This window comes from Pundamilia nyererei, unplaced genomic scaffold, assembly GCF_000239375.1.
Source record: "Pundamilia nyererei isolate P.nyererei 1_Seehausen unplaced genomic scaffold, PunNye1.0 scaffold00108, whole genome shotgun sequence".
NCBI classification, from domain to species: domain Eukaryota; kingdom Metazoa; phylum Chordata; class Actinopteri; order Cichliformes; family Cichlidae; genus Pundamilia; species Pundamilia nyererei.
In genome coordinates, this window is record NW_005187509.1 from 1,463,683 (window position 1) to 1,488,267 (window position 24,585).

The 24,585-nt window shown below is 45.8% G+C and overlaps 2 protein-coding genes across 3 annotated transcripts in view; one reads left to right on the forward strand and one right to left on the reverse strand.

Moving 5' to 3' along the window:
- Nucleotides 1–4,305, forward strand: part of lman2 (lectin, mannose-binding 2) — a 9,746-nt gene extending 5,441 nt beyond the window's left edge. Inside the window, exons 4-8 of one of the 2 annotated variants that reach the window (XM_005741227.1) lie at nucleotides 773–852; nucleotides 1,871–2,032; nucleotides 2,134–2,248; nucleotides 2,336–2,455; nucleotides 2,622–4,305. In XM_005741227.1, the coding sequence (XP_005741284.1) occupies nucleotides 773–852; nucleotides 1,871–2,032; nucleotides 2,134–2,248; nucleotides 2,336–2,455; nucleotides 2,622–2,782 (638 nt within the window). In that variant the 3' untranslated portion in view covers nucleotides 2,783–4,305. Of the gene's footprint in view, nucleotides 1–628; nucleotides 712–772; nucleotides 853–1,870; nucleotides 2,033–2,133; nucleotides 2,249–2,335; nucleotides 2,456–2,621 lie in introns of both variants that reach the window. The other variant, XM_005741226.1, reaches the window with a different exon arrangement.
- Nucleotides 4,306–7,960: 3,655 nt separating this feature from the next.
- On the reverse strand, nucleotides 7,961–22,411 carry sparc (secreted protein, acidic, cysteine-rich (osteonectin)). The gene is made up of 10 exons (XM_005741228.2): nucleotides 22,306–22,411; nucleotides 14,022–14,087; nucleotides 13,653–13,706; nucleotides 12,439–12,526; nucleotides 11,627–11,748; nucleotides 11,092–11,212; nucleotides 9,494–9,627; nucleotides 9,028–9,176; nucleotides 8,787–8,935; nucleotides 7,961–8,649 (listed from the first exon to the last, which is right to left on the reverse strand). Exons 2-10 carry the CDS (start codon nucleotides 14,076–14,078, stop codon nucleotides 8,621–8,623), a joined length of 903 nt encoding a protein of 300 aa, XP_005741285.1. The 5' UTR covers nucleotides 14,079–14,087; nucleotides 22,306–22,411; the 3' UTR covers nucleotides 7,961–8,620.
- Between the last annotated feature and the right edge of the window lie 2,174 nt (nucleotides 22,412–24,585).

A 24,585-nucleotide genomic window follows, 5' to 3' on the forward strand; every position in this document is an offset into this window, starting at 1 on the left:
AACATTCTTCACCTTGAAAAAATAAGATATAGTATGAATGATAATGTAAAAGATTTTGAATTAATTTGGCATCCTTTACTTACATACCTTGGGAAAATATAAAGTTCTGTCTCCTTTTTCTTTCTCTTTCTTTTGTTGGCAGCCGGGGGATCGGGACCCATTACGGGCGACTGCGGGTTTTGTTTTTTTTTTTTCTTTCTTTTGCTGTTTGCTTGTTTTGTTGTTGTTGTTGTTGTTTATTACTTGCTTTATTAGTTTAGAGAAAAAAAAGGAGCATAAGTTATGTTATGTGAATTTACAATAACTATAATTATACTTGCTCTCAATAAAAGATATTTGAAACTAAGTAAACGTATCCCTACATGCAGCTCTGTGAGGCCGAGGTACTGCGGGCCCCTTCTCGCCGGTTAACCGCTTCATGGTCAGGAGGAAAAAGCATGTAAAGTGTTGCAGCTCAGAAGGACAGCTGTAAATCCAAACCTGTGTGTGTGTGTGTGTGTGTGTGTGTGTGTGTGTGTGTGTGTGTGTGTGTGTGTGTGTGTCACTCCATACGTGTCTGTCATCTCATCACTGCTGACCTCACATAGTGTCTCGCTCACGTCTCGCCTCATCTCTGCCTCCATCCTAGGCCCTGTGTTTGGAAACCAGGATCAGTTTCTTGGCCTGGCTATTTTTTTGGATACCTTCCGCAATGACCTCCATGGGATGGATGTAAGTGTGTGTGTGTGCGTGCATGTGTGCCGAAGTGACTGACCAGCTTGTTTCTTTGCAGGGCCCGTGTTTTCCAACAGCGCCGTCTTCCACGGGCTTGCCGTCTTTATAGATACTTACTCTAACGATGATGCGACAGATGTGAGTGGCTGCAGGTTTTCCCCGTCAGCATGCTGTTTCAGTGCACAGTCTGTCTCCTCGTTGTGAAACGCTGCAGGCCTGTTGAAGTAGACCTATTCGCCGTCCTCCTTTTCAACTCTGATTGGCCGGGGTGGGGTGGGGCTATAATGACATCTCCCCTCTATGACATCACACGGGATTACTTGTGCATACACCGACCTTATCATTAGGAACTCTGTTCATGTTTAATATTGAAAAGAAGATATGACAGGACATAAGGAGAAGCAGAAAAGGTCCACTTCAGCGTCAGTGACAGAATATTTGTTTGTTGTTGTGTCACCTTATCGCTGTTCTGTGTCCCTCACATAGAAAAGGCCCCGGTTTAAATAGAAATACAGTTAACAGCCATAGAGAGTCTGCAAATGTCTGAAATACAGTAAATTACATTTTTACAACTAAATGTCTTTGATATATCTTAAATTGGACTGGATTACGATGCTAATACTGATGTTTTAGACTGTGTGTGTGTGTGTGTGTGTGTGTGTGTGTGTGTGTGTGTGTGTGTGTGTGTGTGTGTGTGTGTTGATCAGACCACACATCAGTGTTTGAAATCTTTCTCTGATTTTTAAAAAACGGTCACGAAATGCTTCACAGAGGGAGCAATAAAAAAAGAAACTGCTTGTGTGGGGTCAAAATGAACGCAGAAGAAGCAGGAAGACGACACAGAACGCAACCCTAATCTGAACAGCTTTCAGAGCTAATGTTGGGAATGCCCTTAGTGGGCAACTCGGGCCTCGAGGCAAGGAGAGAAAAAGCACTCGAGTGTTTAATGAGACCTTTACCCTCGTCAGAGCTCAAACGCTCAGCAGGAAGTGAACATCACTGTAACCGCAACCAACCGCCATCGCGATTTGTGCCGATTACCTCAAATGTGTCATGTGGACATGTTTTGTTTTTATGTGATGTATTTGTTGGTCTTGTCGAAGCGTGTAACACCTGTGTAGGACTCGTGTACTGATCATTTCCTGTCCGCCACCAGCGCTCTTTCCCGTACATTTCAGCCATGGTGAACAACGGCTCTGTGAGTTACGACCACGGGAAAGACGGCCGCTCGTCTGAGCTGGGAGGCTGCTCTGCCGAGATCAGGAACCGTGATCACGACACGTACCTCGCCATCCGCTACTCCAAAGGGCGACTGACGGTAAGTGGCCGCACCTTCGGTTTCTGCTGCGACTGCAGTTTGAGGTGGAGCGTTTGCAGTGTTTTTACCTTTGGTCCTGCCTCCCCTCCGTAACCCGGCAGGTGATGGTAGACGTGGACGACAAGAACGAGTGGAAGGAGTGCATCGACATCGGCGGAGTTCGTCTTCCCACGGGATATTTCTTTGGGGCTTCGGCAGCTACGGGCGACCTGTCGGGTAGGTCTGAGCTGCCGGCGAAGGAGGAATACTGATTGTTAAAATCGTATTGTTAAACCTCGAAGTGTTTTCACCGACTCTTCACAGATAACCATGACATCATCTCCATGAAGCTCTACCAGCTGATGGTGGAACACACGGCTGAAGAGGAGAACCTGGACTGGACGAAGATCGAGCCCAGCGTCAGCCTCCTCAAATCCCCTAAAGGTAGATTCAAATACCCAAAACTTTATTTAGAATAAAGTGCTTCAGAGTGTTTCAGCAGGGCTACAAGTGGGAGGGATGTTTCTCAGACTTCTAAAATGTTCCAGTTAAAAGCACAGTTAAAACCAGATGGAGTAAACTGATGGTGGATGTTCTTCCTGCTTCTCAGACAACATCGATGATCCCACCGGAAACTTCCGCGGCACGCCTCTCACCGGCTGGAAGGTGTTCCTGCTGCTGCTCTGTGCCCTGCTAGGGATCGTGGTGTGCGCCGTGGTGGGAGCTGTGGTTTTTCAGAGGAGACAGGAGAGGAACAAAAGGTTTTACTGAGGAGGAGGAGGAAGCAGAGGAGGACGAGACTGGTGTTCTTACTGGAGAGGAATAAACTGTTTCCTGATCATGGATTGAGCACTTAATGTGAATTTGTTTTCTACAGATGGTCTGAATGTTTGTATCTGTGAAGCACTGCGGGGGGGAGGTGATGATTGCAGGGTTCGATTTCCTTTCATTGACAAACTTTTGGGGGGGTTTTCTTAAAGAGAGTGTTACGCCTGCTTTTTGTTGATCAGGTGTGTTCTGCTGCAGAGAACGTGAACGTGGCTTTGATCCATGAAGATGGTTTCTTATTACAGAGGAGAGCTGGTGCTGGTTTAGTGCCGACATGTGAGGAACAAACTCGTGTAAAGAAGTCATCACAGCCAACGGGAAGGCTTCAGATTATAGTCGGAGCCTCGGGCTGCGGTCCAACAGTTCAGACATCCCTCATTTGTTTGGTTTTGCTGGACGTTAAACGTGACGAGTCTGACCGCTCCCACTCAGCCGGCTTCACAGCGATGGTGGATGGTGTTAACGTGGGTCTGCCGTGGAGACGAGAGGATCATCTTACACACATCCACTTCACGTCCGTTATGTTAGGGTCAGTTCCTCGTGTTATGTTCTGCCGCAGACACGTATCAGCCTTGTCGTCGTCTCCTAGGTCTCCTCTGCCGAAGGAGGTGATAAAGGACGCTTAGAAGCTCCTTTCCTTAGTGCTGGTGGGATTCAGCGGCTCTGGTTGTGCCTGCAGCCTTCAGGAAGTTAGAGACTCATGAGGGAATAGAAAGGACTCTTTGGCCGCGGCCTGATCGATTTGATTCGTCGTTGTTTTATCCATCCAATCAGAATCATTCAGTTCAATCCAGGATTTCCTGAAAGTGTTTTTTTTATTTTTTATTTCAGAGAACAACTTTGTGTGTGTCTGTCTGTCTCTGCTCTGCTCTGATCAGTCTCCAGCCTGTCGACGCCCCCTGGTTTACTCGATGGCGTCTGTGAAGCTTCGTTCTGATGGTTAGCTGACGGTTTAGTTTAACGTCAGAGGAAACTGATAAGCTTGCCTAAGAATAAAATATTTACTGGACTCTGCTCATCGCTCATGACATAAACACGTCAGGCTGTACAAACTTTAAGGGGACGGCGAGCAGCTCGGAGGGATAGTGCGGTCACTTCCTGTTTTAACTGAAGTAGACATCGTCCTGGAAACAGACGGTAAAGTTCACAGCGAGTTGAAACATTAGAAACATTAAAGCTGTTTGTGTGTTTGTGGAGAGCAGCCATTGTCAGAGTTCACATAGAGTACGGCCTTCTCTGTCTTCAGTTTATGTGACGGGGTGTTTGAATCATGCTCGGAGAACAAGTGTGAATAATAACTGATCATTTCTCATTTTCTCCTTTTTGTTCGTTTGGGTGTTTGCTTTGCTCACGTTTTTCTGTCATCTTTCATTCAAAGCGTTTTTATTGATTTGGTTTTTCTGCAGAGACAGGAAACTCTCCTCTCGTCACAAATAATATACTGAAATAAAAAAAATTAACCGTGAGACTGTTTGTGATTATTCCACGTCTATGACATCATTACTTTACACTCTGCTGATAGTAAAGCATCCCCCTGCCTGCAGCTCCACCCTCTCTCCTCCGCACATGCTCAGACCCTCTGATCCTGCTCACTAGAGTTGGATGTCTCCAGACCCCTTTTACGTGGGCTTGGTCTCGGATCCCTCGGTCTTGTCTCGGTCTTGCTGTCTCAGATCGACATCGTGGAGATTTGGAGTCAACAGTATCCATGACACACAACGTAACGTCCGATAATGTGTCATAAGCATCAGCTCTGAGCCGTGCTTAGAGAGTGCTTAGTAGTGAATCGGAAGAGTCGACTCCCATTGAGCGAGATTTCCTTTCGCTGCTCAGCTCTCACACAGTGGCTCAGCTATGCTCCAATCCCTCCATATTGTGGCCAATCACATGCGAGGATATAGGATAATATCATTATGTGAAAAACAGAGAGGGTGAGAGACACGACAGTCAAGTGGAGCGTGCGTCTGTCCTCTCAGTGAGTGAGACAGTAGACAGCGGTGAGGAGGGCTGTGCGAGTGCATCTCAAAAACATATAAATATGCCTGACACCTGTAAACGAAGCAGCATCTGGCTGCAGTTTAAAGACTTGTCTCGGTCTCGTCTCGACTTTGTCTTGGTCTTGACTCGGTCTGTCTTGTCTTGGTCTCGATGCCCTCTGGTCTTGGTTTAGGCGGTCTTGACTACAAGTCTACTGCTCACTGAACATCTCAGCCTCCGCCATCTCCAACCCTCACAGCAGGTCTCACCTCCACATTTAACACTTCTCTTTCTGTCATAAATCACACCTGACACTCATCTCCTGCACTTTCTCCGCCTCTCTGTGGATGTGTTGACCCCGGGTATTTAAACTCCACCCACCGTCACTACCTCCACCTGCGCCCCTGCTCTCACAGCGGTTCACTTTTGGGTTGTTTTGTTTATTCAGATTGAATTTAAAGAAATCAAGAGTTCAAACATTTTTGTCCGTGATTAGTTATTTTCAGAATAAAAGCAAGTTCGTTACTAAAAAGTTTTTCATATAAATCCAGAAGCTTTGGTTTCCTGCACAGGAAAACTTTCTTGTGTTTAGACAAACCTCGGGATGGGCTCAGTTTAACCTTCAAAGAAGTTTAAATTAAACTTCTTTTATTTGCAGCACCGGCTTCTCTCCGTGCTTTCTTTTAATAGATCGCCAGCTTTGTGCTGGAAATCTGAGGATTCGGGAAATTGTTTTAGGTCAGCACTTCAGGCTGTGTTCATGATAACCACAGGAGACGTGGCTTAATGTGTTTGCCCCTTCCCTGACATGACGGTGAACGAGGTTGTTCCTCCTGTTAGCTCTGCTCTCCTCGTCCTTTACGTGAATCTTACACGAGGTCATATGAACACCATCAACGGGTCCAATGAAGAGCGCCGCTTTATCTCGTTTAGTTTTAATAAATGCTGGAAACCAAAATTGTAACTGAAGTGAAATTGAATTGTTTCTATTATCTGTCTTCATGATGTAGAAGTCAAAAATGCAGTGAAACATCTTTCCAAATTATTTTTATATGAATAAAATCTTTTTGATAAATATGGCAGGGATAGACCGCCCCCCCCCAAGTGGAAGACTAAACTGTCGCATTAACAGCAGGTGGCAGCACACGCCAGGGGCGAGCAGGACTTACTGGGAATAAATGAGCAACGAAAGCTGTTCAGTCACGGCCTCAGGATCAGGAAGCACCAGCAGAGGACGTCTTTCCTCTGTTTGGGGCTCTGGGATGTGCTCAGAGCAGCAACGCCTAAAGCTGCGAGGCTCTGTGCTCGTCCATGCAGCCTCCAAACACCGTCTGACCACGAACCCACACTGACTTTTGCACAGCTGCACAAACGTCAGAGCCCCGCGGTGACATCAGCCAAACACAGGACATTTATATCAAAAATACAAACGACCATGGGCTGCTGCACAGAGTTTGTTTTAGTCAGTTTTATGGTCCTTTTCATATTAAAAGTGCCCTTAAACTGCACACAGGGCCTCACAGCAGCACAGAGGGCTTTTATTCTGTGTAAATGAGGATTGTTTCCTCTGCAGGACTGAGCTTCATATTCTCTGCTTGTTTAAAACGGGACAAAACTACCTCTCCCCCCTCCCAGCCTAACCTCAGCTGCAGTGACTCAAACTTCCAGTAAACCTTCGTCTGTTGGATGAAATCGCTGCTGTGCTCACAGCTTTTTTCCCCCTGCGGCTCGGAGGCGGGGCTGGAATCTTTGTGGACGAGGCGAGGCTGTTGTTTCACATACTTGACGCTGGAGTCTGGATGAACGGGTGGAGACGGTAACCGGGTGCACCACCTCTCCCTCTCCGGTCTCCCGGGGGACCACGAGCAGCTTTGCAGACAGTCAGCAGGCACGCAGCTGCAACTCGTGCACTCACGCTCCGAGCTCACTCCTGTGTTTTAATGAGTGCAGTCTAAAGAGAGGCCTGTAATCGTCTGCATTTTCACAGTGATTTCTCAATTTTAGTCTCATTTTCAGCTTTTATGTCAAATAATTGTTAATAAAGTTGTGGTCCTCATGTGGCTTTGATATGATACCAGCTGTAGGAAAAACACAAACCCTGCAAATGTTAAATCAGAAGGTTTCCGTCTGGAGATTCAATATCATTGGATCATTTCAGACGTTCACCTTGTCTAACAATAATATTTACAGCTGAAGAAGTCACACTTTCAAAAAAGTTTTGTTTGTTTTTGAGAAAATAAGACAACTTTTGAGTGAAATCACAGTAAAAAGGCCTTCGGTGCACACGTAACCCACAGCTGGATTAAATTGGAGATACTGAATAAATATTGTAAAATCCAGCTGTTTCTGTGGTTCTCCAAAAATATCTACCTGATACTCGGCACCAACCTTTGATGCATGATGAAAGCCACCAGGGAGCGATAGCTGTGGTTTCAGCTTTGTGACCCCTGTAGACTGTTTTGGGTCCCACTGAATAAAAAAATGTAGCCTGTTTTGAAAATCCTAATCAGACTTTATTAACTGTGACATCAAACCGCTCACTCACGACTTGTCAGTCACAGGTGAGTAGCCAATGAGCACGATGCACGATGTCATCACATCCAGGTCTTTCTGCCGCCAAGATGGAGATGGTGGAGACGGTGGAAACGGCGGTATGGTCAAAGCGGTAATGCTCCCACTATAGCTGCTATAGCCATCTTTTTTATACAGACTTTGCTTGTGCCTAATCTTGGACCGTCTGTTTTTCTTCTTCTTCCACTTCACAGCTGGCAGCTCTGATTCTTAGGGCTTCAGGTCATTTGCATCATGCGCTTCAACGTTTTGGCTAAAAGTTGTTCATCGCCAGAGGGACTGGGATCTGCTCCACTCTACTAATCCTCCACACTACTCATAGTGGTGGTGAAAAAGTTTAAACTATTTACTGCATCGGGGGCAAAGGGAAGACTGTAAAAAAAATATTTTTTTTTAAAAAGAGGGGGGTGTAATTGGGAATCAGAGTATTTAAAGCTGATAAAGGTGGAGTTAGGAGACACCACAGAGGACGTCCTTCTCCCAAAAACGTGCCCATAAACAGATGGCTTTAGTAAAAGCTCCAGAGAACGGGAGAAAGAAATGCAGATACGAACGCATGCAGAGATGTTCAGATCTTTTCATAGTTTTTTATTCATGGATAAGAGATCGCTCCGGCTCTCAGCGTCAGTAGAAACATGAGAAAAACTCTCAGCCTGCGAGATTTTCCCCTCGTCATAACAATATATCCTCTTTATTGCTTTCAATGTACTGGTGTAGCAGTAGTCATAAGATCAAAAACCAAAATACATCAAATGACAAAAAAAAAAAGAGAGTCCACCACCGAAAGAGTGCAAAAACTAAACAGCTCATTTTAGTAGGAAGCAAGCAGAGGGAGCATTTATTTCCAAACTTTATTGTCAATTTACAGCTTTGTCCGCTCACAACACTTCAAAGCCATCTCCAATTAAAGCCCCGAACACATGGCAGCATGAATACAACACTGGCAGCACGTAGATTTACATCAGAGGTCTTTTGTTTTTTACAGGAGCTTTTTGTTCCACACGTGGACGATCCAAAGATCCGTAAACACATCGGGTTAGTACAGGCTGTGCACATTTCTCTCTTCTAATTGATTTTAGTGGTATAGGTAGGAAAGACCGTTATTTGAGAAATAAAAAATAGAAATGCAATTAGCACCGTTACTGTCATTTGTTTGTTTAACTTAGGGATCAGCACCTTTTCCCGTTAGTAGCGAATAAGAGACATCATACTGCTGCTGCGGGTCAGAGCGACTCAGATGATGAGATCTTTGTCCACATCCTCTGCAAACACAAAGACGAGAAACACAGAGAGGACACGGTCAGAACAGTGAGCTCGTCGGGTCACGCCCTACCCACCCAAAAACTCTGTCCCACAGTCCGAGGGATCGTATTAGATTTGTCAGGTGTTCGGTACTCACGGTCCTTGAGGCCAAAGCAGGTGGCCCACTCCTCCAGGGCGATGTATTTGTCGGCGTCAGCATCGCACTGCTCAAAGAAGCGGGTGGTGCAATGCTCCATGGGAATGAGAGGCGCGCGCAGAGGGGCGAGCTCTGTGTGGGTCAGATATCTGGAAGCAAACAAACAGGACAGCAAGGATAAGTTTGGCCTTTAGTTGGTGAGACGCAGCATCATCTCCCCCTCCCCATGACCCCTACATACCCGTCGACGGGGTGCTGGTCAAGCTGGCCGAACTGCCAGTGGACGGGGAAGATGTACATGTTGTAGTTCTTCTCAAAGTCGTGGGCGAGCAGGTCCAGGGAGTGATCACCGGCCTGAAGCCTCTTCTCGTTCTCGTAGATCTTCTTCACCTGAAACGTCGGACGGAGGAGTTCACGTCGGGTCATGTTGGAAGTGGCAGACGTGCAACAATAAAGAGCCTAAAAGCCTTTTTCTGTTTTATCATGTTTGTAGGTTTACTACTTATTTCCTCAGGCTGAGGTTAAATCCTCAAACTGTTCGACCGCATTTCAAAGCACTCGAAGCACAAATGTGCTTAAAGACACTTCTTTAAACTTACGTTTCATCATGAAACCTGAAACATTTGTGTCTGTGACTGCCGTCTAAAATGATGACAGTTTATTGTGAACAGAATAAAGGACAGATCAACAAGCCGGTCTGTTCTCACCCTGAGCTTCTGCTTCTCGGTCAGCAGGTTGTTGTCCTCGTCGCGCTCGTACAGCGTCACCAGAACGTTCTTCAGCCAGTCCCTCATACGCAGCGGGAACTCTGTCAGCTCGCTGTCCAGACAGGGCTCGATGACTGCAAGACAAAAGCACCATCAGACACAGACTCACACTGACTGCTGGGCTCTACACCTGCACAAACGTCTGTGATACTGGAAATCAAAGCATGAGTGTTTCAAACATTGATGATGCAGGGTTAGAAGTGACGGCTACACCCAGGTGTACTTTGGTGTACTGAACAGTGCCGTGATCTCCATTTAAACCCTGGAGCCCAAACACTTCTCCTCGTGCTGAGCTTGTGTATCGTGTTCTATAGCTCGCGTGTTGGGACACGTCTGAACGCCGCTGAGCCACAGCCACAGTCAGACCCACCCATCAATCACTAGCGTGCTTTGACATACCTGAGCTCAGCCTATTGGCATGCCGGGGAGGAGGCAGGGGAACTGACTGGGAACTAAACTTCAGATACGTCTGAACCATCAACACCGAACCAAAAAACAGAAACAGGAAGAAACCAAAACGCACTATGTCGAAATAAAAGATGGGAGCAGCGATACCAGAATATCCAAATTCATGAGCTGGAAATCCAGATGAGATAAAATTCCAGTCGAGTTGTCAGATAAATTTAGGAGAGGTTCTCCCTGAAATCTCAGAAAAGCTGCACTCCTTTTACTGCAGAGCCACTTCAAACTCCTCTTTGTCCTCATGCATCCACAGATATACTTCATATCTCAGTTTCATCTTTGTTTCTGTGCGTTATTGGAGGTTTGCAGCTCATCCTTCAGATCTTCTAGAATTAGTTTAAATGCTGCAAACAGGTTCAAATAATTAAGTGCTTTACACGTGATTAAAGAGGCTTTTTCCCCGAAGCCAACATTAACGTTTGTGTGTGACCAGGGTGGAGGCAGCACGCCCTCCATCCCGTCCTTTACTCAGTGACTCAGACTCACTCGAGACCACCCGAAGGCTCAGCGCTTCAATTCCTGCTGTACCCACTCAGATTAAAGGAGATAGCGTCCTCCTCGATTCAGTTTAATTTATATAGCGCCAAATTACAACAACAGTCGCCTCAAGGTGCTTTATATTGTAAGATAGACCCTACATTAATACATACAGAGAAAAACCCAACAATCATATGACCCCCTATGAGCAAGCACATTTGCGACAGTGGGAAGGAAAAACTCCCTTTTAACAGGAAGAAACCTCTGGCACTCCACTTAGCCGCACTGTGAGCTTACTTAATGCTCACTGATACCATCTAAAATACTTGCATGCTGATTCAGGACCGTTTAAATCAGAAATGGAAACAAACAGTTTGTTTCCATTTCTGATTTAAAACTTTGTTTAACTGGACAAATCTGTGAAGCCAAGTTCAGACTGTGCTAAAGACCTGCATCCAGAGAACACAACGTGTTAGTCTGTTAATCTGAGTCCTCATGAATAGAGGAAAATCTCTGCATGGTCTGCAGATCATGTGTTTTTATACCGTGCCATAATGGATCATTGCCTGAACGGTTCCATGCAGAGTGTGAGAGCTCACGTTTGCAGGAGCCGATGTAGTCGAGGTGCAGCTTGTGGCCCTTCTTGGTTCCCTCCAGGGTGCACTTGGTGGCAAAGAAGTGGCAGGAGGACTCGTAGGTCTTGTTGTCAGTGCCGCAAATCTGCAGGAGAGAAAGCAGAGCTCGGTCTGCAACGCAGTGACATTGCAGGGACAGACGAGTCCTCACACGTGTGCTTCTGACCAAAACAGCCCTTTAGTTTGAAAATATGATTTTCCTGAAACAAACTGAACTAAAAGCTCGGAATTCTTTTTTTTCTTTCTACTCTTTGCTTTGCGTGATGTCACAGACACCAGATAGCCCTAATAGAGAAGCTCCGCCCACCGGTGGCTCCTCTGCTTTGCTTGCAGGCCAATCAGATTACAGTTGGCCTAATGCTAAAATTCTTCTTTCTGCTTGCAGAGAGGACAAAAGCTCTTCATGCAGACACACGCAGAGCTGCACAGCTTCAGCTCCTGCCGCAGATGCCAGTCACACCACTCAGGTCAGGAACACTCGGGCTGATTTTAAACTCACATGCTCAAAGTCTCCTTCCACCGGTGGGCAGGAAGAGGGGTCCTGGCACACACACATGGGAGTGTTGCTCTCATCCACCTCACACACTTTGCCCTTCTTGCAGTGGTAGTTCAGACAGGCATCTGTGGAGAAAACAGAAGTGAAACAGCAGGTTTTAGCTTCAAGGGACAAAATGTAGTTTTTATTTAAAGTGGACATAAAGAAGGCAGATCTGCATCATTTTTGCATTTCCATCTTTCCTTCTTTACGTCTCTTCTGTCCTTTTTGGTTGTCAGAATCCGAATCAGAATACTTTATCAAGGGAAATTATGAGAGTTACGGTTGCTCCAGTACAGTAACATTAATAGAAACAAAAACAAAAACAGACTAGACTATTAGCAATACAATATGTTAAGATATAAGGAGCAGCACAATATATACAAATCATCAAACAATCACCAAATTGCTGTCAGCTGTTGCAGTGAGAACACAGCGGCTCGTAGCTGACCTGCTGTGCATTATTAAGTGAGGCTGTGCAGCTCATAGGCTGAGCTGCCTCTTAAAGTGGGTGGAATGTGTAATTACAGAGCGAGGGAGTCTGTCATTACGGCCATTTGAGTTGCCAGTTTGAGGCTTTGCTAAACTCAGACAGCCACAAATGCAGTGAAATCAAATCCTTCATTCTAATGTTTACAGCAGGTTTGCAGGAACATCTGCTTTGACTTCAGCATCTCAACATCTTTCATGTCCACGTTACCACCCATCAGGGGACAGAAGGACATTAACTGTGACATTAAAGTTTTGATCGGAAGTGAGTGTGTTTGTGAACTTACTCTCAGTGACAACATCCTCAACAATGTCGATGGCCTCGTCAAACTCTCCGATCTCAACCTGCACTGGATTGGCCCCCACTTCGGTCTCCTGAAGGACACGAGAGGTCAGAGATCAGATCATAAAGCGCTCAGATTGAGGTCTGAGCTGTGTTCGGGTCTATTTCTGCCTGACGTCCACTTAAACCAAACCGCCTAAATACGTCTGGTTTCCTGAAGACGGGAAAAACAAGCTGAAGCATCACCGCTAAAGAAGGTTCCTCCCTGAAGGCCAAACAGAGTCTGGGAGCAGCCAGACCATAATATTCAACAATAACACGCAGCTGGGGCCACATGTGGCAAAGCTATGGAAGGAGTAATGGCTTCCTGAGCAGCTAAAATTAACAGCTGTGGGATCTTTGGTCCCACTGGACCTCTGAAGCAGGAAACCATAAAACGTTCTCATGAAGACTCTATGCTCTGCTGCAGGAATGTTTCTGGAATATCACGGAGAGAAACTGAAAGAATAGGCCCTGCCGTGTGTGACATGGCGCTTTCCTGAAAAGGCAAAAGCACGGACGTTTCACGTCTTCAGTCGCTGCGTGTCGGTTTTGGGCGGAATTTGCTTTAAAACCTGAGACGCCTTCAAGGACAAAACAGAAGCTCCCAGGCTTTTTTTTAAAAGCTTTGACGAGGCAAGAAGGTCACGACCCAGAAACAAAAGCAGAAGCACAGATGACTGATTCATTAAGCTGATCTTAGTTACTTTCTGACATGTCTCAAACATGTGTCAGCTCTTTGTAAAAACACTTCGTTGTGTCCTTTGGGCTCATGTTTTTAGAAAGCAACCAAAAAACAACAAGTTTTTGTTTTATTGCTGGACTGATTTCTTCACAGAAGCAGTCTCTCCTGCAGTCACAAGTGGAAAAACGCCTCGAACTTCGGCTACGCTGCGGATGAACCCTAAAGCTCCGCTGCAGATCGCATCATCTCCGAGCAGAAAATACGTCGCAGAGGCCAAATCAGACATACGGGAGAGCAAATGTTTCCCACAGACGTCACGGTCACACTTACACTCGCTGCCAGAGAATTCCTCTGCAGACTTTCACCCAGGGTTTCTCACAGATCCACGAAGGCTACAGAGGAATCCTTATGGAGTGTTTTATGGAAACTGAAGCTTCCTGTTTGTGTGATGGACGATGATCACAGACGGCAAGAACATCAACATCTGGACTCACCTCAACAACTGGCTCCTCAGTCCCAGGCTCTTCCACGATGGGCTCCTCATCAGCCTGACACACACACACACACACACACACACACACACACACACACACACACACATTAAACATTATTAAATGCTTGTGGCTGCTCATAGAAGTCATGTGAGTGCGTCCACACAAACACACAGTAGAGAAACACTCACAGGGGAGGAAAACACACACACACACACACACACACACACACACACACGTCGAAGAGAAACGCACACACGATAAGTCACAGCAGAGGAAAGAAGAAAAGAGGTCACACAAAGAAAGGAAGATGCTATCGAGACGTAAACATCTACACACGCACACACACTCTTACAGGCATGTGTGACTTACAGGAGCAGCCCTGGCGTGGCCAGCCAGGCAAAGGAGGAAGACGATCCACACCCTCATCTTCAAAGTCTGTGGAGACAAACAGAGATGATGAGCTGACAAAAACGCACACAGACACTTGATTAAGTACGCAGCTTTGTGTGAGTGCTCACTCAAAGTAAAGCAGAGTTTTTGTTGCTTCTTCTTTCGCTTGTTAGAATCAGTGTAAACTATGGCGCCTCTGGCAGAGAGCCCTGCAGTTCTTCTCACGACCACAGAAGCCTGTGGGACAATTCTGACGCTGATGGAAGCGCTCCAGATTCCCAAACAGAAGCGCTCACTGTCTGCTTTGTTTCCCGACACGCTGGGTTCAGATGGTCTGTGACGATCTGAGAACCATCTCTCCCTCTGAGAGGCGTTTGCTCTGCTGCAGGAGTCTGACCGAATGCTAACCGGGGTCCCCGTATGAGGCCGGGTCGGCCTGTTGTCATGCTCTTCGGGTGGAAACGGCTCCGGTCTTTGTGCACTCTCTCTCACAGCAGCCCGAGGCAACGTTTGCACCAGCCAGTGTTTGGATCGACCAGCCTCAATTAAGCTCAGCTAAACACACATTTACACCCTAATGACAGATATGTGATAACAGGGCCCTGATATGTGACTTGGGGTCTTTTAAAGGGTGAGACAGGACTTGGCACCCGCCTGTGAAACACTTGAGAGTGACATGAGGTGACGTGGATGTGAGAGAGGCCTGCAGAAACAGATTCGCTGGAGTTTTAGGAGGACTCATTCAAATATCAGTTGACCAACTTATTTTGAAGGATCTGTGCTGAAACCTAAAGGTGTGTCTGCTGCTCGTGTCCTCAGCGACAGAGAGGCTCGATTATGGAGCGACACGCTGGCGTCTGTGCGTTTGCAGTGGCAACGCCTTTGGTAAGGACAAAGTGTGTATTTAGAGGTGGAACCAAACACAACACCAGCTGGGAGCTTTATTAGGTGCTGGTGACGGTGCCACCACCTTCTGCCACCTTCACGAAGAGAGGTCATTGTGCAGTTACCAAAATTCGCTTGATACGCTGGCGTGTTAGTGCTGCACATGCTGCAGTAAGCTCTGTCACCCCGAGTGTGTCAAAGATAACAGAAAGTGCATATTTCCTGTGAAAAGAGCCTCTCTGTGTCTCCTCTAAGGAACCACTGTTGGAAACTCATCCCGGCTTCTGTCTCCTCTTTGTGTCACGTCTCGAGGACTGAATAAAGCCTCCTTTGTTTGCAACAGAGCGCAGCGCTGCTCAGTCTAGTTATCTCATCCTGCACCTCCATCAAGCTTCTCCCAGACATCAGGGGAAGAATCTGTGAGATCAAACATATGAGAAGGAGCAGACCATACAGATCAAAGTTCCTCCCTCTGTTATTGTGTCTGGATTTTGAAAAGAAATGGAATTCGCCCCAAAACACAAGGCAGTATCTGCAGTTTTGAGCGGACACAGTTTAAAGGCTGCGTGAGATCAGCAAGGATAATAAGACTTAGCAAACAGAGCTGTGCATACTTGGAATTCCTGCGCCTCGGATAAGAGTGCAGCAGCTTGAAACCAACAACAGTTGAATAAAAACGAATGATCCCTCCTTCCTCTGCAGCTTTAAACCTCCCAGCATGTCAAAGATAGCTGCAGCTGAATGGCGGGACTGTGAAAACACTGAAGCTGACACCATGCCCGGCCGATGAAAAGCACGAGGCCTGTAGACACGAAGAGGCTGAGTCGAGCGACGTTTTGCGACACATGCAGAAAAGAGTAAATCTGTTTGAAGAACCTTCAGGCTAAACACGAGTCCGGGGATTGGCGTTTGTCTGCGATCGGCTCCAAATGCTCACAGCAGTGCTCGTTAGGAAGGACGGACGGACGTTGATTTTTGGTTAAATTTGCAGCTTTAAGGAACCAGATTTCCTTCTACTCCCACCGGTTTCTATCAGCTGATACAGGGTGGTAATGTATCAGCATATAAGTGCACACATTCATGTAAAGTCACAAAGTCCTGCTGCTGCCCCTCTGTAGGCTTCCTGAAGCTGGCCAAGAGGGAAATGGACTTTTAGCAGGGCTTTCTTTATTTAGTTTAGTTTTTTATTATTACATGTTGGTCATGCAGAAGAAATATATATAATAAATAAATAAATCACAAAGAAAAAATGGTTCTAATTCTTATCGTTTTGCTTTCCTACTTGTCTGGAATCATGGCAACAACTTTCTTTTGTTCTTTAAACATTTCCATGTGGTTCAAATTGATGCTGTCCTCTGGATTTATTTAAGAACCTGAGCTTGCTCTGATTATCACTGCTGATGATGGAGGCCTGAAAAACCTTTAAGTTGGTGGGTGAGTTAACAGATATCACTTCCTGTTTCTGTTTCAGAAGATGAAATCTGTTTCCTTTGGCCTGAAGTCTAACGGGGGTTAAGCACTGCATCCCTTAGGGTCAAATCCTGACATGGATTGGGTCGTATTAGGAAAAGGAGAATAATTCTGATGTGTAGAGTTACTCGTTGCTTCTGCAGCTGTAAAAGATCGTTTGCTCTAAGCTCAGAGTCCAGGCAGGACCGGCACAGAGGTGTCCTCTGTTTCAGAAGGCTAAGAAGTCATAAGCAGCTCAGATGTGGAAAATTACAGAAGAGCTGGCAGCAGTCGGAGAATGACCTGCACAAAGGCACTTCTCTGCACCTTTTGAAAAGAAAGAAAAAAGATGTTCTGCAGACGGGACATAAGTAAGGGCCTCTGACACATCGTAAGCAGAGTGTCTGGGCTGAGTGTCATCGCAGCAAGAAGAGAAAATAAGCAGGAAAGCGAGTGTTTGATTTGGAGGGACGTGGTGTTCCCATCGCTTTTACTTATTCTCGTTTGGCCAGAGAGCCACTGGGCTTGGCTCGGCGGGAAGGGGGAGGCCGGACATGCTGATGTAACAGCAAAACAAATTATTTTATTTGGAAAGCCGCTCACATAATCAAACACGGTGAGGCTAAAAGGGAAACTTGAGGCTCATAAAGGGGCCTTTCTCCCTCCCCACCAGTGGATTTCAGCTGGGTAAGCGAGCGTAAACAGCCCAAGCTGGATCTTCCAGTGATGCAGACATTTCCCTCTGCAGCTGCTCCTCTCCCGGCAGGCCTTCAAAGAGAGCAGATTCACACAGGTTCTTTCTTCTTCTCCTTGGTGTCATAACGGGCAGGTTGGCGGGCCTGCATAAACAACCTGTCGCAGTGCGTCTGCAGACAAACAGCTGTGCAAAGCAAACACTGAGAATGAACAGCGGTTTCCTCTGTGTGTGATGTGCTCTGCAGACACACATGCTGTTCAGAACGAGGAAGGTCAGCATTCATGATGCACACAAAACACAGACGCATCCAAACTTTGACTCTCCTGCCTCGGCATGGCCCTCAGATCATCTCGCTTCTAAGGTCTTCGCTCAGTGTGAGCTACAGCGGTTTCCTTCAATCTGCTGGCTTCTCAATAACTTCTTCAACTCTACAAGAAGAACCTCTCTTCCATCGAGACGGACGCCTCAAGGAAAGATTCCTCTGTGATGGCTTCCAGCGTTTGCCCTTTGACCTTTGGCACCACTGTCTCCCACCCCCGCTCCAAAAGACCCGTCCATCAAACAGGTGGCAGAAATCCGAGTGTGCCGTAAAGCCTTGCTGAGCCGTCTGTGACGAGTGAACAGGACTGACAGGAAGTAAAAGATCAGTGCAGACCCTGAGTCAGGCTGTTAGAGGAAAGCTGGAGGGTCTCCTCTATGGGCTCAGATTTTTTTCTTGTAAATCACACTGATGAGTTACAAATTTTTTTGTTAAAGTTTGTCTACAAAAACCTACACATAAAACTCGAGTTCGCTCGCTGTGTGTGAGTTTCAACTTGCAAGTATGAATTTTTCTTCCTGTCAGCTGATTGATCAATGTCATGTCAATCACAAATGTAACAATCCAATCAGAGAGCAGATGGATTTAACTGTAGGAGGGGCGCTTCACTGAGCTTCAGGTCCCAGAAGGGTAAAACATTTTGAAGATGGAGGAAGGCGACGGCACTTCTGTAGTGCAGTGCGACTTTGTGTTAAAGTAATACTAAAGTAATAATGGTATTTCTGACCATTGGTATACCACAACTATACCCTTTCATCTTTTATCGAACATGTGTTCGCTGTCCTCCGTCTTCATACAATTTATTTAACTCTATAAAGTTTTCAGATATTTTGGTTTACAAGGTCACAAAGCTCAGTTCACAACGATGCAGTCTGATTTACAAATACAAAATATTTATGACCACAATCTGAGCCCGTACTCCTCCTTCGTGTTTGGTTCAGAGAAGAAAGATTATGATTCTAACTTTAACGACTTTAAACAATCTGCTTTCTAAGTAGCTGAAATGAAAACAACAACACTACAGATTTAATTGAGGACAGAAGACGTGGCTGATGCTGCAAACCCAACAGAATCTGCAGCAGCAGTCACTGAGTCACTGATGGTTTCCAGTTTTCGTCAGTGGAAATGAGCAGAACATGTCCTAGAGGGATATATGAGGTGACATGGAGAGCATCCACTTTTCTGACCTCTTAAGATCCACCACGTGACCCCTGGCCCATAGCAGATGTTACTTTTCCATTAGGACCTTCAGAATCCCATAAAAAAGCGTTGATTTTTTAATTCATCACACTCCTAATGTGAGATGGGCTGCATGTCTTTGGATGGATGAGGTAAGTAGTTTTTCCTGAATATGCATCAAATCTCACTGCAACCTGGACCAGTAGGACTGTTTCCTTACCAGAATCTCTCTAAATTAACCAAATCTTCACTTATTGAATATAAGCTGCTGACATTAACTCTTTGTGGATTGCTTCATTACAGATTCTTGCATTACTTCAGGTTTAATCTTCACAGCCTGCTACAGCGGTTTCTTTCTTCAGTCCGAGCTCACACCTGATGAATCTGGTTTCCAGGGAGTACAGGGACCTCCCAGCGACCTGCCTGAACAAAGAGCAGTTTTCACAGCGTCCCATTCACCTGCACCGCTGAGCACAAAGAGAAGAATGAAGGAGAACTCGAGTGGAAAAAGTCCGGATGTTTGTAACCCGAGTCCCTCGCCACATGACCTGTTTGACTCTATTTCATCCTTCTCTCCTTCCCTTCATAATTTTATCTTTGATATTCTTCTCTTTGATTGCTGTAATTTGAGGTAAAATAATATCACCAATCTTCATATCTACAGATCAGAGGGAGCACGCTGCTCCGTCACTGGGCAGGCCGGCTTTAAGCGCTCTTCGCTTTCATCTCGGCCACTTTTGTAACACTGAACTACATTTGCTGCCGCTTTCACTTCATCCAACGCACACAGCAGGAAACCAGGAGATCCTGACTTTATGTGCTCGGTATGGTGGTCACAGACCCTTTACTTCAATATTATTTATATTCTTTTTAAGGTTTTGGAAGATGATAAGAATAAAGCAGATGTAATCACACACAAATGTAACTTTTAATAAACTTTTAATGATTTAATGTTCACTCTTACAGCTTTACTCTGATTGGATAAAACACCAGACAACAGAAAGTTGCTCGTAGCTTGACCTGAAGTCAGACATTGAAATACCTGATCCACTCATATCAGTTAGCTATCTACATTAGCCTTAGATAACCGTGGAAGTAAGCTAACATTAACTCCGGTGAGGTGTCTTTCTGGCTGGCTTACCCTGGCTATAAAGCTAAATCTGAGCTAAAACCTCAGACAGCATAAAAGATGGTGGTAGCGTTCAGGTCTGACACCTGCTCTGTATCACCTGCTCAACTCTGTATATTTTTATATACCGGTATTTTATTTATTGTTTACTCTATTTAATTTGTAAAATATGTGTACACACACACACACATGTAGAAAAATATTTAGTACACACATCCAGAAATGCATATACTATTATATATTGTACATATATTTATTAGTTTCAGATGTAGCCATTCTTGTATTTTGCTTGTTTACATTATTGTATTTTGCACAACTCTGTTGCTTGTGAAGCTCGCACACAAGAATTTCACTCATACAGTATGTACTGTACCAATGTACCTGCACATGTGATGTGACAATAAAAGTGATTTGATTTGATTTGAATTGATTTGATTTGCAGTTTCTCTAATGTCCACCAGAGGGCGACTGCTCTGCTAACCAAAACAATTCCAAGAGACAGGGAGTGTACCGCTCACTGATGGCAGCGTCCCTCAGCCTGTCAGTCAGAGCAGCCCCTCTCACACTTCCGGTCTTCCTTCCCTCACCCCAAGGCAGTCGCAGCCCCTCCCTGAGCCTGTTTCTGCTAGAGGTTTCTTCCTGTTTAAAGGGAGTTTTTCCTTCCCACGCTCGCCAAGCGTTTCCTCTTTGGAGGTCGTGTGATTGCCGGGGTTTTCCCTGTATTATTGTCTGGCCTTTACCTCACCATATTGAGCGCCTTGAGGTGACTGCTGTGGTGATTTAAGTTGTATAAATTCAACTGAGAAGTCAGCACGCCTCGACTGAAGTGCTTCTTTAAACCGATGAATCAGTCACACCTCAGACTGAACTCTGAAGAGACTTTTCCCTCTAAGCAGCAGGACTTGTTAGTCTGTTGGTGTGTTCTCATATTTCTTTATTCTTTTACTTTTATGTCTCCTTCTCTGTCTCCTTCCTCGCGTCCTTCTTCCTCACATTGAACTCCAGATTTTTCTTCTCCGCGCTGAGCACAGACAGTAGCACAATCCCTCCTTCCTTTCTGGGGATTAGTGTTTTTCTAGAGATTGCCAAGCTGGCTTTTCACAGCATCCTCAGCTCCAGCCCCTCCTCCACCACCTCCTCCTCCACCTTCCACTCCAGTCCAGACCTGCCACCTCAACAATTAAGCAGCCAGAGACGCTGTGTCTGCACTTCTCTCATACTAATGCTGGCACATTGTGCTTCAGCCTTTCCACAGAAATCTCGGACAAATCCTCAACAGGTGTGACGAACACACAAAACGAGACTGGAGACATTTTACTGAGACACATGTAACCGAGTGTGACACAAGAAGAAAGGACTGAGCACATTTCCTTAGACAGCAGCGAGCACTGAGATAACCCAAGATTTTCTAAAGATATAAAAACTCAACTCAGTTTGAGTTAAAGTTTCATTTAATCTGTGCAAATCAGAAAAGTATCGCCCAGTAAAGCTCAGGTGTGACTACACGAAGGTTCCTGTGGTTAAAGAGCTCCTGTAGATCTTCAGTTATTTTTTCAGTTTTCCTCATGCAACAAAAAACAAACTGCTGGGTGCAAAATTACATAAACGTCTCTTCTGTTGACCTTTTTTTTTCCCCAGGAAATGTTGCCATCCACAAAAAGGGAGCAAAGGCAGAGCCATCATCATTATGAGAGCTCACGTGCCACTAATGTTAAACTACTGATTTGTACTTTTACGTAAAATCACAGTATAAGTTTTGGATTCTTGAAGTCATGATGGTCATATGTGCTGTGCAGCTCTCTAGTTTATCCTCAGGCTGCTGGGTGGATCTGGGGTGGGGGTCACGGCTCTATGGGCCCAGTCAGGCTGTTCTAACCAAACTGTGAAAATCTTTATGGAGCTCCATGACAATCCAGCTGCTGCACCATGGATCAGCACTAACTCAAAGAAACAGCTGGTAACCGATCACCATGGCAACCTGCATTCCTTTACATAAGAGTAATCAGGGAGGGGGTCACAGAGGGGGTCAGGAGGAAACTGTGGAGAAACTAGAATCTGTCACAGCTTCACCTCCTCCTCGTCCGATTTTCTTTCTCTCTTTGTTTTTGTATTTTCACACATTTTTCCACATAATTGTTTTTTACAGAAACAATAATTCACCAAAGAGAGGAAAGCAGAAAATCGAGAATCAGAATAACAAAAGTGTCCTATTAAAAAGGGTCTGAATCCCTCCTCCCCCTCAGCCCCCCTCCTCTTATTGCCGATGTGGCACACAATAGCTCCACAGTCTGAATGCTCTCAGTTCGTTCACCTGCAGGCTGTGATTGAGCAGTAATGGCAGAGGAGCCGTGGCTGCTCTCAGACCACAGTCCTGCCTTTAAAAGCAAAATTCAACAAAGTGGAACAGAAAAAAAGTACCAGCTGTTGAATGCGCTGAAGTTAAAACGGACATCTGTGTTTGTGATAAGTGTGTGAGGAAAAGGGTCAAAGCAGAGCCCTTCTGCGTAAAGCCGTCACTCCAACTGACAGAGCTCTAACAGCAGAAACGTTTCACTGCATCTAAAAGTGTAAATGTGTCTGTACGAGTCGGAGGCAGAGCTCTTACCTTCAGCTTTCAGAGAAGAACACCAGAAGAGAAGTCAGCTGTGTGCGGGACCCCGACGATCTAACTCCAGTACTGCTTTACGCACAGCTCATTTCCAATGGGACGTCCCAGCCTGGATACAGCCCCCCCCCCCCCTTTGGTCCATCACAGCCTCCCCCACCGCCTGTGGGCGGGTCTGTGATGTTAACCCTTACGCAGTGGCTGGAGGATAAATGAAGACTGGAGAGCAGCGATGACACGAGAAGAAGCACGTGACCTGTGTCGTTACTTATTACTGTTAGAAAGATCAAAGACATAAAAAACATTTTGGTAACTCTGAAGAAAATCATCAAATACAAAATACTTTAAACATCTGGATTGACGTAGTACAGACTGTATATGGAAGATGGGCACACATTGATTAGCTGAGCATTTGCACTTTGTGCAGCAATAAGATCAGGATAACCCTCCCAGTCCCAGCAGCTGATTCATGATGGAGCCTATCCCTGTCACCATAGGGCGAGAGGCAACGTACACAATTTGACCAATCAGGGCTAACACAGAGAGACAGCCATTGGCACAGACAGCCACTGGTACATGCATTCAGTCCTTTTGGCTGTGGGAGGAAACACAAACATGGAGAGAACATGCATGTGACATAGAACTCAGGCAACAGTGCTAACCATAGCTGTCCAGTATTTGGGTATATGGTATTTATTATTATTATAAGTGCGTGTCTGGTTGGTGATGGTCACTGATGGCTGCTGGCGTACACCTGCACCGGAAGCCTCTCTGTGTCCTGGGTTGTTTAAGCCAAAGCAGAATGGAGCAACAGCATAAAGACGCTCCAGAGGTCCAGTTCAGGGACTCCAGGTAGCTGAGGTGAAGCCTAGCAGGCAGCTAGCAGCTACAGCCACCTGTGTCACTGTTCACCTGTCAGTCAGAGAGGCCACGCCCATAATAATGCAAACTGAAAACTAGGTGAGTATAAAAACATTGTTCTAAAGTTTGTCTATGGGGACTGACTCACTGCTGCCTCTGCTGGACAGACTGCAGCTATCTGAGTTCTTCTCCGTCTGGTCTTGAACCTCGGGTCCAAGTTCTGTGCAAGTAAATCTTATTTTTCCGTAAATGTGCATCTATGCCTGAGTTAAATAGTCACGATCTCGCTCTGCACCAAAGCTTCAGTCTTGTTCCCGTAAAACTGTAACTCAGTGACATCAGTGCTTTGGGGAGTTTGTAGAACATCTACGTCACCACAGCTCAGACTCATGGACTGCTTTTCCAGCACCTGCTGTCCTCTGACAGACAGAAGCAATCAAGAACCATGTGCATGCCTCATGCTCTTCGCCCTTCATTTTCTCTGTCTCATTGTTTGATGGACTGCTACTGTCTGTTCCCAGCATGCAGACCAGAGCTGATGTGAAGAACAGCTGGATCAGAGGGAGAGAGGGAAAATCCCTGCAATGCAACGTGGCGTTTTCCATTCTGCGAGGAAGCCACAGTCCAGCTGCAGATGGAGAGAAAAGAGGGGAGGAGGTGTTGTTACTCTTCAGTCTGCCCACCTTTTCTTCTTTTCTTCCCTCCCTTCTCTCTGCAAACGTGGCAGTCGTCTCTCTGTGTCTGATGAAACATGTCATTATTTTTTCCTCTGCTGCTAAATCATCCACGGGCAGCTCTGCAGGTCTGAAGATGTGAGGATTTAAACGCCCCTGTAATGTGGCAGCATTATTAAACAGGATTATGGAAACACACCCATCTGTGTGCCACGTAGTGAAACAAAGAAACACAGAAATATCTGAGGTCTGTGATTGGCTGAAAGCTGTGTTCTTTTTTAAAATAATCCCTGTGATTTAATATCGGTGATGTTTTGGGGATGGCAGAACGAGCTCTGCTCTTCTGCTGTGCGATGTGTTCATCACACTGCAGGATAATTTATTTTGTCTGAGTAAAGTCTTTGCAGGGACGTAACTGCAAAAGCATACTGGCATTTACACGCGCACACATTTCTCACATTTTATGACCGAGTTACCTGATTGGTGGCCTGTGAACAGCGTGTCCGCCACATTTGACCTGAAGGTCACACGGTGTGGTGATCCTGGGGTTTTCTGAGCTCTAGATTCTTGTTGGTAGTTTTTGGTTCTCGTGTTTTTGCTTCCTGTCATGATGAGCTGAAGGCTTTTCTTTGTGTTCCTCTTCTGCTTTGTTTTTGGATTTGTGCCTCGTCTTCCTTCGGGTCAAAGTTCTGCTGTCATTCAGGTCCGAGTCCAGGTGGACCAGGACCAGGTGACCCTGAATCCT